The sequence below is a fragment of the Eutrema salsugineum genome, unplaced genomic scaffold (assembly GCF_000478725.1).
Source record: "Eutrema salsugineum unplaced genomic scaffold, Eutsalg1_0 scaffold_3, whole genome shotgun sequence".
Lineage (NCBI taxonomy): Eukaryota > Viridiplantae > Streptophyta > Magnoliopsida > Brassicales > Brassicaceae > Eutrema > Eutrema salsugineum.
In genome coordinates, this window is record NW_006256756.1 from 6,411,156 (window position 1) to 6,425,384 (window position 14,229).

The following is a 14,229-nucleotide window of genomic DNA, read 5'->3' on the forward strand; positions in this document are numbered from 1 at the left end:
GGTGTATAGGTAAATGTTCCATAACATCGAAGAAAGCAGGTGGGAATATTTTCTTTAAATTGCACAACAATATTGGAATATTTGTAGACAGTTGTGCAACTACATCTTCTGATAATGTCCTTGTACTTAGATCACGAAAGAAAGCTCCAATGCCTCCTAGTGCCTCATGGACATGTCCCGGTAGGAGTTCAGCAAACGCAAAAGGAAGTAACCGTTGCATAAACACATGACAATCATGACTTTTCATCCCTGAAAACTTTTGTCCTTTATCCATAGATTTAGCCAGATTAGATACATATCCATCAGGAAATTTCACGGCTGATGATACCCAATTAAACAATGCTGTTTTTTGTTCAGCACCCAACCGAAATACAGGAACTGGTGCTTTCCCATTACTCACCATATGCAACTCAATTCTGTTACATATATCGGGTAAGTCCATCCGTGATTTAACGCTGTCTTTGGTTCTTCCTTTGACGTTCAAAACAGTATGCATGATGTTATCGAAAAAATTCTTCTCAATGTGCATAACATCAAGATTATGTCTAAGCAAATGATCTTTCCAGTAAGGCAGATCCCAAAATATACTTTTCTTGTGCCAATTATGATGAACCCCATATCCTTCAGGCATATTCGCAGGAGTGTGCCAATTTCCTCCTCGGGGGACCGTTTCAAGTCCACCCCAGTGATCTATTTGCGCTTCAAGCTCTACTCCAGTTAGGTACACTGGTGGAGGGAGACGAACCAATTTGTTCTTTATAAACAAACGCCTATTTCTTCTATATTGATGGTTTGGTGGTAAAAACCGACGGTGGCAATCAAACCAACAGGTTTTCCTACCATGTTTAAGCTGAAATGCATCAGTCCTATGAAGACAATAAGGACATGATAACCTCCCATGCGTTGTCCAACCTGATAGCATTCCGTATGCCGGGAAATCGTTTATTGTCCACATAAGCACCGCTTGTATCGTAAAATTTTTACCACTCGAACAGTCATATGTTCATACTCCAACATGCCACAACTGGTTTAACTCATGTATGAGTGGTTGCAAAAACACATCAAGGGCCCGCTTCGGGTGATTTGGACCAGGGACTAATATACTTAGAAACAAAAACTCTCTTTGCATGCACATATCTGGAGGAAGGTTATATGGCGTAAGAATCACAGGCCATAATGAATATTGCCTACCAGACATACCAAATGGACTAAACCCGTCAGTGCAAAGACCAAGATAAACATTTCGCTTAGACCTAGCAAAGTCTGGATGTACGGTGTTAAAATATTTCCAAGATTTCCCGTCAGACGGGTGAGTCATTTTGCCATCTGTTTGTGAATGTTCTGCATGCCATCTCATCGACGCAGCTGTCCGTTCAGATTGATATAGTCTTTTTAACCTATCAGTTTAGGAAGATACCACATTCGTTGGTAAGGAATCTTCTTACGCCCATCAATTTGCGGTCTATATCTTGGCTTTTGGCAGAAACGACATTCTTCAAGCTTCTCATCATCTCTCCAAAAAAGCATACAATTATCAACACAAACATCAATCATCTCAGAAGGCAATCCAAGACTAAAAACCAGCTTCTGAATTTCATAATACGTTTCAGCAGCCAAATTATCATCTGGCAAATACTCTTTAATAAGATCTGCCCAATCGTTCATGCAAACTTCAGATAGATTGTGATCAGTTTTTATTGTCATCATCCGAGCTGCCAATGATAATTTTGATAAACCTTTCCTACATCCCTCGTAAAGAGGCTGTTTTGCTGCGTTTAACATATCATAAAAGCGTTTCACATCTGCATTGGGCTCCTCAACAGTATCAGCATGTGTTTCATGAAATGCATCAGTAACCATTTCATGCATCCTATCATGATCTTCACCCTGAACTTGACTACTTTGATAATCATTTGACGCTTCAAAATCCCCATGTTCTTGATGATTACTACTACTCCGTGCAGCCATCTGACCACTACTTTGACCATATCCCTCTCCATGCTGATACCAAATAAAGTATTGGGGCATGAACCCTCTATTCAATAAATGCTGCCAGACAGTGTCAATAGGAATATGTTTCCTATTTTTGCATTTCACACAAGGACAATACATTTTGCCGCTTTCAATTACAGTTTGCATAAGGCCGGCTTGGTACATGAATATTTCCAATCCGTTTTTGAAGTCTTCAGTCAACGACCCATCACCATTTTTGGGCGTATACATCCACTTTCGTAGATCGTATATAGACATTTCAAAAACAGATATTTGATTTTTTGTTTTTGAAATTTGATATAAATTTCAACTACTAAAAATTTTACTTAAACATTCAAAGACTCAAAAAATTTGTGTCTTTATATGTTTTTTTGGGTTGATGGAATAATGAGAGAAAAAAGGGTATATATAGAATTTTTTGTTTGGTTACCAACATATTACCATTGCATATTTACATCAAATTTACGTCGAAATAAAATTTACATCACATTTACATCGATTTTATGTCAATTACAAGATAGAGGACAAGTCGTTGTATTATCGATGTAAATTTTACGACAACATTACGACGAAATAAAATTCGTTCTTTATTCGTCGTAATATCGTCGTAACATTACGACGATTTTACGAGGGTAATTTTTTACGTCGAATTTACGACAAAATTTTTTATCTTCGTATTGTAAATACGACGTTATTACGTCGTATTTACGACGACTACAAATCGTCGTAAATAATTCGTTGGAAAAGCCGCTCTTTCTTGTAGTGTTTTGCAAGGAAATTTTTTTTCTCACTGTCAACGACATTCACACTTTTCAAATATGTAAAATGGAAATGAAACCGATGTGGCTAATTCTAAATATGTTTATGTATCCCTAGCAACTTTGTACATACTTATGTTTATATGAGATACACAAAAATTCTATGTTAGAAGTTTATATGAGCCGATTCATATGCTTACTAATTTTATCATCTTAGAATTGAATGAAAAAAAAGATTGAAAATGCTTACTACTTTTATCATCTTAGAATTGAATGCAAAAAAGATTGAAAAAGATGATGAGGAAAAAAAATGTACAAAAAAAAAAAGTGGATCTAAACCGAATGAAATTCAGATTGAACACTTCAATTATTCAGTTGTTGTTGAGAATGATGAAAAAAATGAAATAATCGATGATGAAAAAATAAATATAAAAATAAAATTATACCCCAAAAACCAAAAAAAAATAGCGACAGATTTATTTTTCATACTTCAAAATCACAATTACCAATTTTTATGGAAATCACAATATGATGTCATATACTAATTTGTGCGATCTTAGAGCACTTTTATCAGTTACGAAAACTAAACTGTGAAACATACCTTAGATGTGATATGATTGCATCGCAATACCTCAGTGAGAATTTCTAATCTTCTTCAAAATTATTGTTGTATCAGATTATTTTGTGGTTTTTCGATTAGAAAAAAAATTAGAAAATTTTTGAAAACATAAATCGAATTTAAAAATTTATTTTAGATTTTTGTGTTTTTAGTGGTTTTATATATTTCAAGCATTAGGTGAGGCCCATATAGGGTCAATTTTGCTCTGTATTTATTATGGGCATTAACTTTTAATAATCTGCATAAACCCTTGTCATACATATTATGCCATTTTTTGTACAAAAGATTTGATATAGAATGTGAATTCTCTTCAAATTACTAAGTCATTGAGGTTTCACATGCTGAAACCCCTACATTGTTCATTATATGGTATTATAAACATTTGAATGTTTATAATACCAAGAGTTTCTATAATGACTAAACAAAGCAAGAGTTTTTATAAAGAAGCTTACATAGCCACAAATTCATTGTTTGTGGCATTAATTGGGATTGAATGATCATAACACTAGACTTTCGAGAGTATACTTAATCAAGAACAAATAGTTTTGGAATATTTGTTATTTTTTTCTAAGCTAAGATGCAATGACAGAATGTACAGTTAATATATATTGTGCGCGTACATTAATTATCATCATTAGTCATTAGCAGACTTTTTTTGGTAAAATGTCATTAGCAGAATTTGAGCATCAAGTCCAACTTATGGATTCTGCTCTTGATTTTGCTTGGCTTGGATATCATCATCATTCCAACACATGTTTCCTTGAGTCCATTAGCCTGAGTTCTCAATGGACGTTATTAACGTCATGCATAATCCTTCCATACCATTCACAGATGTTATAAAGTCGTTATTCATATTTAAAACTAGGGATCGTATTAATTCTCGTCTGCACCAAATCTGAAATTTCTTTGAATATGCAATGACGTATTGTTGAAATTTGTGATTGTAAACAAAACATTGTAATTTGTTCTTCCGATAATAAGAAAAAAGTCTTAATTTAGAAATCTGAAAGCTCGTATATATTAATCTCATCATTAGCTCTCGGAGAGCTTACATACTTAGCTAAAAGCATAAAACTTTAACTTAACCGTTATAAACAAATTTCCTAATCACCTTTTTTTTTATCGGCAAACCATTTTATTATAAAAATGGTAAATAAAAACCCAATACTCTAAAGACCATTTCACATTTGAAGCCCAACATTACAGATAGAGAGAGAGAAAACCTTCATTAGTCTAATCATGTCATTTCCTAATCAATTTTTTTCATCTGAAACTATATATATTAGAACCTGAGTGAAACATGTTTACAACCTTCAAACATGTTTACAACCTGAGTGAGACAGTTTTGGGCTCTATTTGACTTTCATTCTCCTCGGAATGGCTTTGATAAAGAATGAGTTTACAAACTTCCAATTTCTGCTGAATGTGGCTAAGAATCAGGATTTTCCCAAGGAATTACGTAATAGCTTCCCATGGATTCTATGGAGAATCTGGAAAAATAGAAACTCCTTTTTCTTTGATGGGAAAATATTTAATGCAGATGAATCGGTCGGGAAAATAAGAGAAAACTCAGAAGGATGGTTCAATGCTCAGAAGATTGAATTAAGGGATAATGAGACCATTAGAGAATCTCAGGGTTTTAGAATCAGCAGGAAATGGTCTCCTCCTCAAACGTACTGGCTTAAATGCAATGTTGGAGCTACCTGGTCAAAGAGAATCAAGGTTTGTGGAGCAGGTTGGGTTTTCAGAGATTCAGAAGGAATATTTTTGGTTCATAGCGGAAGATCATTCTCCAATGTGAAAAAATTGATGGATGCTAAATTCATGAGTATAATCTGGGTGATGGAGAGCATGTTGAAAGTTAAACTTGATTTTGGATTAAGTTTAAAGTATTGGGCTAATGATCTAATAACTATTTGTTGGATTCAACTTCTAGAAACTCTCTAGAATCATCTTCATATTTCTCCACCTCCTTAAAACTTCTAGAAAGTAATAATCTAGATATTTGTATAATAATATCTAGATAATTGTAGTAGAATAATCTAGAGACTAGATTAAAATATTAGAGATATTTTGTAACATGGAGGCTATAAATACCTCCATCCTCTCTCCCATTTGTATCGATGATGTATGTTGTTGTTCTAAGAACTCTAAAAGCAATAAAACCTTCTTCTTCCTAAAAGTTTTTGTTCTCTCCAAAGTACTTAAGCACTTTCTCTTATCACCTCAAAATATTTATTCCCAACAAAGTAGTATCAGAGCTAGAAGATTCTCTTTAAAATGGCAAGTAATAGTGTTCCCTTTCAAATCCCAATGCTCACAAAGTGCAACTACGACAACTGGAGTTTAAGAATGACAGCTATCCTTGGAGCACATGATGTATGCGAGATAGTCGAGAAAGGCTTCACTGAACCAGAGAATGATGGGAGTCTATCTCAAACTCAAAGGGATAGTTTGAAAGACTCAAGTTTAATTCTTAGAGCTATTCTGCAAGAGCACAAATGTGCAGTTGTAGTATGTAGGGGTCAAACCATAGAGACGAGAGATTCGCTCAATAAACTCTATAGGCTTGAATTACGCTAAGCAAACACAATGAACTTAAAAAGCAACAATGCAATAAAAACGATTGTAAACTCGATGGAAAAGAATTAGGCTCAGGGTATTTCTCAAGAAATTAGAGAATGCAGATTAATCGATTATTCAGGGTTCAGGGTTAAGCACAGTTCTTGAACTCAAATCACGCAATTATAATTAACCAACTTCCTTCGCGAAAATTATCTAAGTCTAAATCTTAGAATTCCAAATTCTTTTGCAAACCCTAAAGATATAAACCAGCTTTAACCTCAAGTTCGATATGTTCACAAAGTATCTAAACCAAATTCCTTTGCGAATAGTTACTTTTCTCACCCTAGGTTCTTTCCAGTTATTCAATTACACTTCCGTGTCAATCAATGAACCTAAGATCTTAGTTCTAGGTGGCTAGTCCAGAATTAGCTTTAAGAACAACCTATGGTGAAGAACTAAATAGATTATGAACCTTAACTAATCAATCAATCCAACATTCAATGAAATCCTTATGAGAACCCCAAACCTAACAAGCTAACTACTCAGACATGGAGATTGAAGCAATGAACATGTTTGAATAGATTGCATAAAACAGTAAATAGATAAATAAACAAGGGTTCAAAATCTTCTCTCTCCCGAACAGAGTTTCAGACTTGTCTCTCCAAAATCTCTCTCAAAGTATCGATGAATAGAAATCAAAAACTCTCTCTAAGAAAATCTAAGGGTGTCGATATATGGTGGCTAAAAACCCTAATAAATACTAAAAACCACGTGTTGGGCTTCCTTATAAATATTGGAGACTTCTGGGCCCAAGAGATTCTTCAAAACTTGGACAAAATCATGTTTTCCTTATTTCTTCGATAAGTGTCGAGCGTCACCCTCTATGGTGTCGAGCGACACTAAAGCACATAATTCATCCTTCACGAATTTGACCTTGTTTAGCAACAAAGTGCTCCAATATATCCAATTAAGCTCCAAACGTACCTAAGATCTGTAAAGACTCCAAAAGACTCGAAAAACACTAGAAAGACTCTATAAATAAGACTTATATCATGGTCGAAAACCATAAAAATCATGATATATCAACTCCCTCAGACTTAGCATTTGCTTGCCCTCAAGCAAACAGAAAACCAAGCAAGAGAAAGAGGTTTCAAAAACACGGAGATTCAACTTTCAATGGAATATCACGCTGACCGATCACCTTATAATCCACATACTGCTGCACCAATCCAAATCAAACCACCATGTACTTCTCTGCAAACATTCACAGCTTCTCAGATTAAGTCCAAAATTCCACAACATTGTCCATAAGCCTTCATCGTTGGGTCTGATCAATGATTCCAGTGCCAAGAACCTTATAGACTCTTTCATTTACTATACTTTGATAGATCAGCCATACAAATTTAGGTACTTCTTCTCTCCCCCAGACTTATTCTTTTCGCACTCTCATCTTTTATGGCATATACGATAAGGTTAAAGATGCGAGTATTGATGGTGTTTGCCATCGAATCCCCGATTTGTCCCCTTACCATGTATCAAAGGTTTTCGGCGAATAATGAGGTCATAAGAAACTTTCCTACCTATTACTTCCATCCTTTGTGTGATCATTCCTTCTTTTTATACTGAACATAAGGGAGAGAAACACCAACTTTAGATCTCATACATGCTTTCATTTGTCAAGTATAAACGAGGAATCAAGCTCTATGAACATCAGTCACATCAATGAGGTAAAAAAAAGAGTTCAGAAATTAGCTCATGTTAGTGGAATTTGTTGGAAACATATATGGACACCTCTAGTCAACTGATCAGCCTTTGAATTTTTCATTAGTCGGATCTAAACTGATTCTGCAGCAATGGTCACTCGGATAAAAAGTTAGAACAACAATCCAAGAAAAATATCATAATCTCCGACGAGTTTTGACTCAAAAACAATTTGACACGACTGTCTCTTACGAAAAACAAACACAATGTCAGCGACTACCTCCCTTAGACTTAAACAACAATGTCCCTAGTGTTATCTAGCTCGAAGGTGGCGAAACAAAAAAACGAAATAAAGAAACACAGTAAAAATGGAGAACTTACCTGGCTGCAATGATGGTGGCGACCGAAACTGATGATGGTGTCGTGCGACACTCGTTCTCCTCGTATATAATTTCAGCAGACCCATCCGAATTTCTGGTTTAACTCTGGTTTCCTGATTTCCTAATTTTTTTTTTGAACAGAAGCAAGTGACAGGCGACACTGATGGTGGTGTCGCTCGACACCAGCCTCTGCTTCATCTAAAACACGAAAACAAAAAAACAAAAAAACAAAAATTAACTGAAACAAAAGAACTTATGTACATACTTACCAGTGGATTGTCTTCCACCAAGTGCTTGTTTTAAGTCATTAGCTTGACTAGATGAATGGACTATGCATCTGGTGGATCAGACAGTGGCAAAGAATGCCTCTGTGAAATTCGTCTCATCTATGGTGATTTGTAGGCATTGTGCGCATGAGGTCGTCCAAGGAATGCAGGAATAGCACCAGGGTGAGATCTGTGTTTAGACGATTTTAACCTATTCCCTGCAATATCATCAATCAAAAAATCAAGTGTTATACGATAATCACGTAGCTTGCATCGTGAGACAGAGTCTGGATCTTTCAAATCAGTTTTGATGATATCACAAAAATTAGGATTAGGTTCAAGAGGTGCGTACCTTTGTTTGGGTGGAGATGAATGAAGCATGATGTTTTGAGCTGTCTGCTCAATAGCAGCTACTGGTTTTGTAGACGTCTTAGTCAACTCAGGTTGATCTATCACCATCTCAGCATCAAGCACCTTCTGATCTCCAACTATCACTTCTGGTATTGCACTGACTTGGAATGTCTGACCATCTATGGTTGGATCCTTCAGTTTCTCCATCTTGAAGTTCATGATTGTATCTCCCAGGTGGAGATCAATGTTACCATGCTTGACATCAATTACTGCTCCAGCTGTAGCTAAAAATGGTCTACCAAAAATTAGAGGATCATTTGGTTCTTCTCCGAATTCCAGAACCACGAAATCTGTAGAAATCATGCAATCACCAAGTTTAATCGGAACATCTTTCAAGACACCTTTTGGGATTCTTGTAGATCGATCTTCTAGGATCAGAAAGATCCTAGTTGGCTTGAAATCAGTCATCCCAAGGCTATAAGCTACATAGTATGACATGAGGTTAACACTCAAACCAAGATCACACAGCGATCTCTTGAACCTCTCTGAGAAGATAGAGCAGTCCAAAACAAAGCTTCTTGGGTCTGGGAGCTTCTCTGGAATTTTATTCTGAATCACAGCACTGACTTTCTCAGAAATCATCATCACTCTTTGCTCGTGACTGAGATTGTTGGTCACCATTCTCTTACCATAGCGTTTGATAACCAGAGTGATCTTCACAGCATCAACCAGAGGGATCTCGATCACAAGCTTTTCCATCAAAGCTTTGCACCTTGCATTGTCTAGCTCCTACTTGGATTTCCTAGGACTCCTTGGGTAAGGAACCTTAGGTTTGTAGACTCTTTCCTGCTGATTTCGGACTTTGAGCAATATCGGCTTCGCTCTGTAATTGGAATCTGTTCTAGCATAGACTTCACCTCATTATCAGGAGTTTGAGGAGGAGGATAACCATAGTTCCTTGAAAAACTGTTGTTGGAGTAGGATGTCAGGTACTAAGGTTTGGAGTTATAACCATAAGAGTTTTGATTACTGGTGAAGGTACTCCTCTGATTATTTCCATTGTAATTCATGTTTCCTCGCTGAGTGCCAAATCTATGACCTTGAAATCCAGCTCCATTGATGAAGTTAACATCCTTTTCCTCAGGTTCGAAACTCTCAACATCTGCAGCAAAATCTGACAGATTTCTTACCCACAAGAAGGCTATGCACAGAGTCTAGCTTAGCCTTTACCTCAGCAATCTGCGATCCATCCATGTTCCCAGCCTGATTCTTTTACTCATATAGTATGCATTCTTGGTATTATTGCTAGATGCCAAGTTCTCAATAAGCACAACAGCATCTTCAGGATATCTGGTGTTGAAGTTTTCATTGGTTGCAGCATCAAGAGCCATCTGATACCTCCAATCAACACATCTGAAAGAAATACCCAACAGTTGCACATCGCTGAAACCATGATGGGGGCAATCTCACTGATACAACTTGAATCTCAGCCATGCGGCTTTGAATGCCTCAATCGGTCCTTGAGAGAAAGTGGAGATTTTGAGTCTCAGTTCCTCAGACCTAGCATCACCATATAAAGTATGCATAAAGGCGTTTCTGGTCCTCTCCCAGCTCAAAGTCATTTCTCTGAAACGCAGGAGCGCGAATCGCAGACCGATTTGCATAGAATTGCTCAGGCATGTTGTACTCACCATGTATCCTGCCTCGAGCAACTACGATGTTCCTCATGTTCTGGTCCACTGCAGCATTCTCCTGTTTCTGAATAACAGCATCCTCTGGTTACCACGCACTGCAGGTGCTGCGTTCTCATCAACAACATCCACTGATAAAGGTGCCGGAGAGATGATGTTGCCCTCTCCATCAAGTTGCTGACCTCTCTCATTACACACATGACCCTCTTGGTCTCTCCAGACTCCAGCATCATCACGAACCAATGCCAATGCGTTCTCCATCTCTGCTAGTTTCTGAGACAAAGAGAAAAAGAAATGTAAGTAACAAAATAAAAAATAAAATTAAGAAAAACGATAGGTGTCGAACACTCGACACTAAAAACTTAGTCGAAACTCAAGAACTAAAGTCTAATGGTGAAAATCAAGTCCCCAGCAACGGCGCCAAAACTTGATCTGCTCAAAATTTAATCTCTAGAGATACTCTTCAAGAGCACAGATGTGCAGTTATAGTATGTAGGGGTCAAACCACAGAGACGAGAGATTCGCTCAATAAACTCTATAGGCTTGAATTACGCTAAACAAACACAATGAAATTAAAAAGAAAAAATGCAATAAAAATGGTTGTAAACTCGATGGAAAATAATTAGGCTGAGGGTATTTCTTAGGAAATTAGAGAATGCAGATTAATCGATTATTCAGGGTTCAGGGTTAAGCACGGTTCTTGAATTCAAATCATGCAATTATAATTAACCAACTTTCGTTGCGAGAATTATCTAAGTCTAAATCTCAGAATCCTAAATTCCTTTGCAAACCCTAAAGATATAAACCAGCTTTAAGCTCAAGTTCGATATGTTCACAAAGTATCTAAATCAAATTCCTTTGCGAATAGCTACTTTGCTCACCTTAGGTTCTTTCCAGTTATTCAATTACACTTCTGTGTCAATCAATTAACCTAAGATCTTAGTTCTAGGTGGCCAGTCCAGAATTAGCTTTAAAAATAACCTATGGTGAAGAACTAAATAGATTATGAACCCTAACTAATCAATCAATTCAACATCCAATAAAATCCTTATGAGAACCCTAAACCTAACAAGCTAACTACTCAGATATGGAGATTGAAGCAATGAACATGTTTGAATAGATTGCATAACAGTAAATAGATAAATAAACAAGGGTCTTCTCTCTCCCGAACAGAGTTTCAGACTTGTCTCCCTAAAAGCTCTCTCAAAATATCGATAAATAGAAATCAAAAGCTCTCTCTAAGAAAATCTAAGGGTGTCAATATATGGTGGCTAAAAACCCTAATAAATAATAAAAAACCACGTGTTGGGCTTCCTTATAAATATTGGAGACTTCTGGGCCCAAGAGATTCTTCAAAACTTGGACAAACACTACAAGAAAACAATCGTTTTCCAACGGTCCATTACGACGGTTTAAAAATCGTCGCAAACTTACAACGATTGTACGATGATGTTACGTCAAATTAAAAAACCGTCGTAAAACGGTCGTACAAAAAAATTGTCGTAACTTCGACGTACAATTTACGACGAATTACGACAAATATACATCAATAACGAGAGATTTGATATTAATTGCAAAATCGTCGTAAATTAGATGTAAAATTACGACGAATATATGATGACTGGTTTTTTATGTAAACGTTACGACGATTTTACGTCGACAAAGAAGTTTAGGTGAAGAACATTTAAAACATGTTTACCTAACTAATGTAGGTGAAAGATTTTATCGCATAATCGACGTAAAATCGTCGTAATATTATTGTTGAATGTAAAATCGTCGTAAAAAGTCGTCGTAAAAGCGTCGTAAAGCTCAAAATTTTCCTATAAATAGATCTTCATTCCTTCTTTCAATCACAACACATCATCATTCAAACATAAGAGCATCATCATCCTAGAGACCCATTGTAGGTCTCTTAAATTTTAGTATAATGTTGTAAATCCTGATATATTGGGTTATTCATTGCTGGAAACCCGAATTAGTAGTTATTTACTTTGAAAAAAAGAAGTAATAATATTAAAAGGTTACTCCATTCACGTGGCTAGACGTGACACAAGAGACCAGCTCCTTTATTGTCTAATCAATAAAAAAGAGATAGTATTTTGAGTTTATTTCAAGATGTCTATATACGAGCTAAGAAGATGGATGTAGTTGCGTAAAGATTCAGATGGGGCGTTGACAGAAGAGTTCAAGAACGGGTTAGAAATATTTATGTATCAGGCTACAAATATGGAGAGTACGAGGTATACACTAACCAAAACCGTGTGGACGCATTTATTAAATAGAGGGTTTATGCCGCAATATTTTGTTTGGTATCTACATGGAGAAGGATATGGCAGTAATACTCATGGGAATCCTGGTAGTAGTAGTAATTATCAAAGTCATGTTGATTTTGATGAATCGAATTATGGTCATCAGCCTAATCAGTATCAATCTGATCAAAGTGTAGATCATGATAGGATGCATGAGATGGTGATTGATGCATTTCATGAAACGCATACTGGTAATGCTGTTGAGGAACCTAATGTAGATGTCAAACGATTTTATGATTTGTTAGACAATGCTAATCAGCCAATCTACGAAGGATGTAGAGAAGGCCTGTCTAAATTATCGTTGGCAGCTAGGATGATGTCAATTAAAACAGATCATAACCTGGCTGAGGTTTGCATGGATGATTGGGCTGATCTTCTGAAAGAGTATCTACCGGAGGATAACTTGGCAGCGGCAACATACTATGAAATACAGAAGTTGATTTATAGTCTTGGTCTACCTTCTGAGATGATAGATGTATGTGTTGACAATTGTATGATTTTTTGGAAAGATGATGATCAGCTGGAGGAATGTTGATTTTGCCAAAAACCAAGATACAGGCCGCAAACTGGTGGGCGTAAAAGGATACCGTACCAACGTGTGTGGTATCTCCCTATAACTGATAGGTTAAAACGGCTTTATCAATCTGAAAGGACAGCTGCATCAATGAGATGGCATGCGGAACATACACAAGTAGATGGAGAAGTTGTTCATCCATCAGATGCAAAGGCATGGAAACACTTCAATATGGTATACCCAGATTTTGCTAAGTTCAAACGGAATGTCTATCTTGGTTGGTGCACTGATGGTTTTAGTCCATTTGGTATGTTTGGTAGACAATATTCATTATAGCCAGTAATCCTAACTCCTTATAACCTTCCTCCAGATTTGTGCATGCAAAGAGAATTTCTTTTCCTAAGTATTTTGGTTCCAGGTCCCAATCATCCGAAGCGAGCTCTCGATGTATTTCTGCAGCCACTCATACATGAGTTGAATCAGTTATGGTATACCGGCGTTCGCACATATGACTGTTCTACGGGAAAAAAATTACTATGCGGGTTGTGCTTATGTGGACAATAAGCGATTTCCCCGCTTATGGTATGCTATCAGGATGGACTACACATGGGAGGCTATCTTGTCTTTATTGTCTTCATCGAACTGATGCGTTTCAGCTAAAACATGGTAGAAAAACTTGTTGGTTTGATTGTCACCGGAGGTTTTTACCGGATAACCATCCATATCGGAGGAACAAGAGGTTATTTAAGAAGAACAAAAGTGTACATGTCCCTCCACACGTAAATTTAAGAGGAGCTGATATACATGCGTAAATCGATCATTGGAGGGCAGAGGAAACAGTAACGCGTGGGGGAAACTGGCACACTCCTACAAATATGCCTGAAGGTTATTGAGTTCATCATAATTGGTACAAGAAAAGTATCTTTTGGCAACTACCCTATTGGAAAGATCATCTGCTCAGACACAATCTTGATGTCATGCACATTGAAAAAAACTTTTTTGATAACATCATGCATACAGTTATGAACGTAGCGGGAAGAACAAAATACAATGGTAAGTCAAGATTGGACTTGCCTGATATAT

At 36.6% G+C, this 14,229-nt stretch overlaps 1 protein-coding gene and 1 non-coding gene across 2 annotated transcripts; one reads left to right on the top strand and one right to left on the bottom strand.

The window, feature by feature from the left end:
- Window positions 1–8,401: 8,401 nt before the first annotated feature.
- On the bottom strand, window positions 8,402–9,391 carry LOC112085314. The gene has a single exon (XM_024154518.1). The coding sequence runs from the start codon at window positions 9,389–9,391 to the stop codon at window positions 8,402–8,404; it is 990 nt and encodes a 329-aa protein (XP_024010286.1).
- Window positions 9,392–10,078: 687 nt separating this feature from the next.
- LOC112085897 lies at window positions 10,079–10,185 on the top strand. The gene has a single exon (XR_002899177.1). It is a non-coding gene; the product is annotated as a small nucleolar RNA R71 (small nucleolar RNA).
- Window positions 10,186–14,229: the final 4,044 nt, after the last annotated feature.

What these genes read in the sequence shown, in the direction of transcription:
- LOC112085314 (XM_024154518.1), bottom strand. Translation starts at nt 9,391, where the DNA reads ATGGAAAAGCTTGTGATCGAGATCCCTCTGGTTGATGCTGTGAAGATC.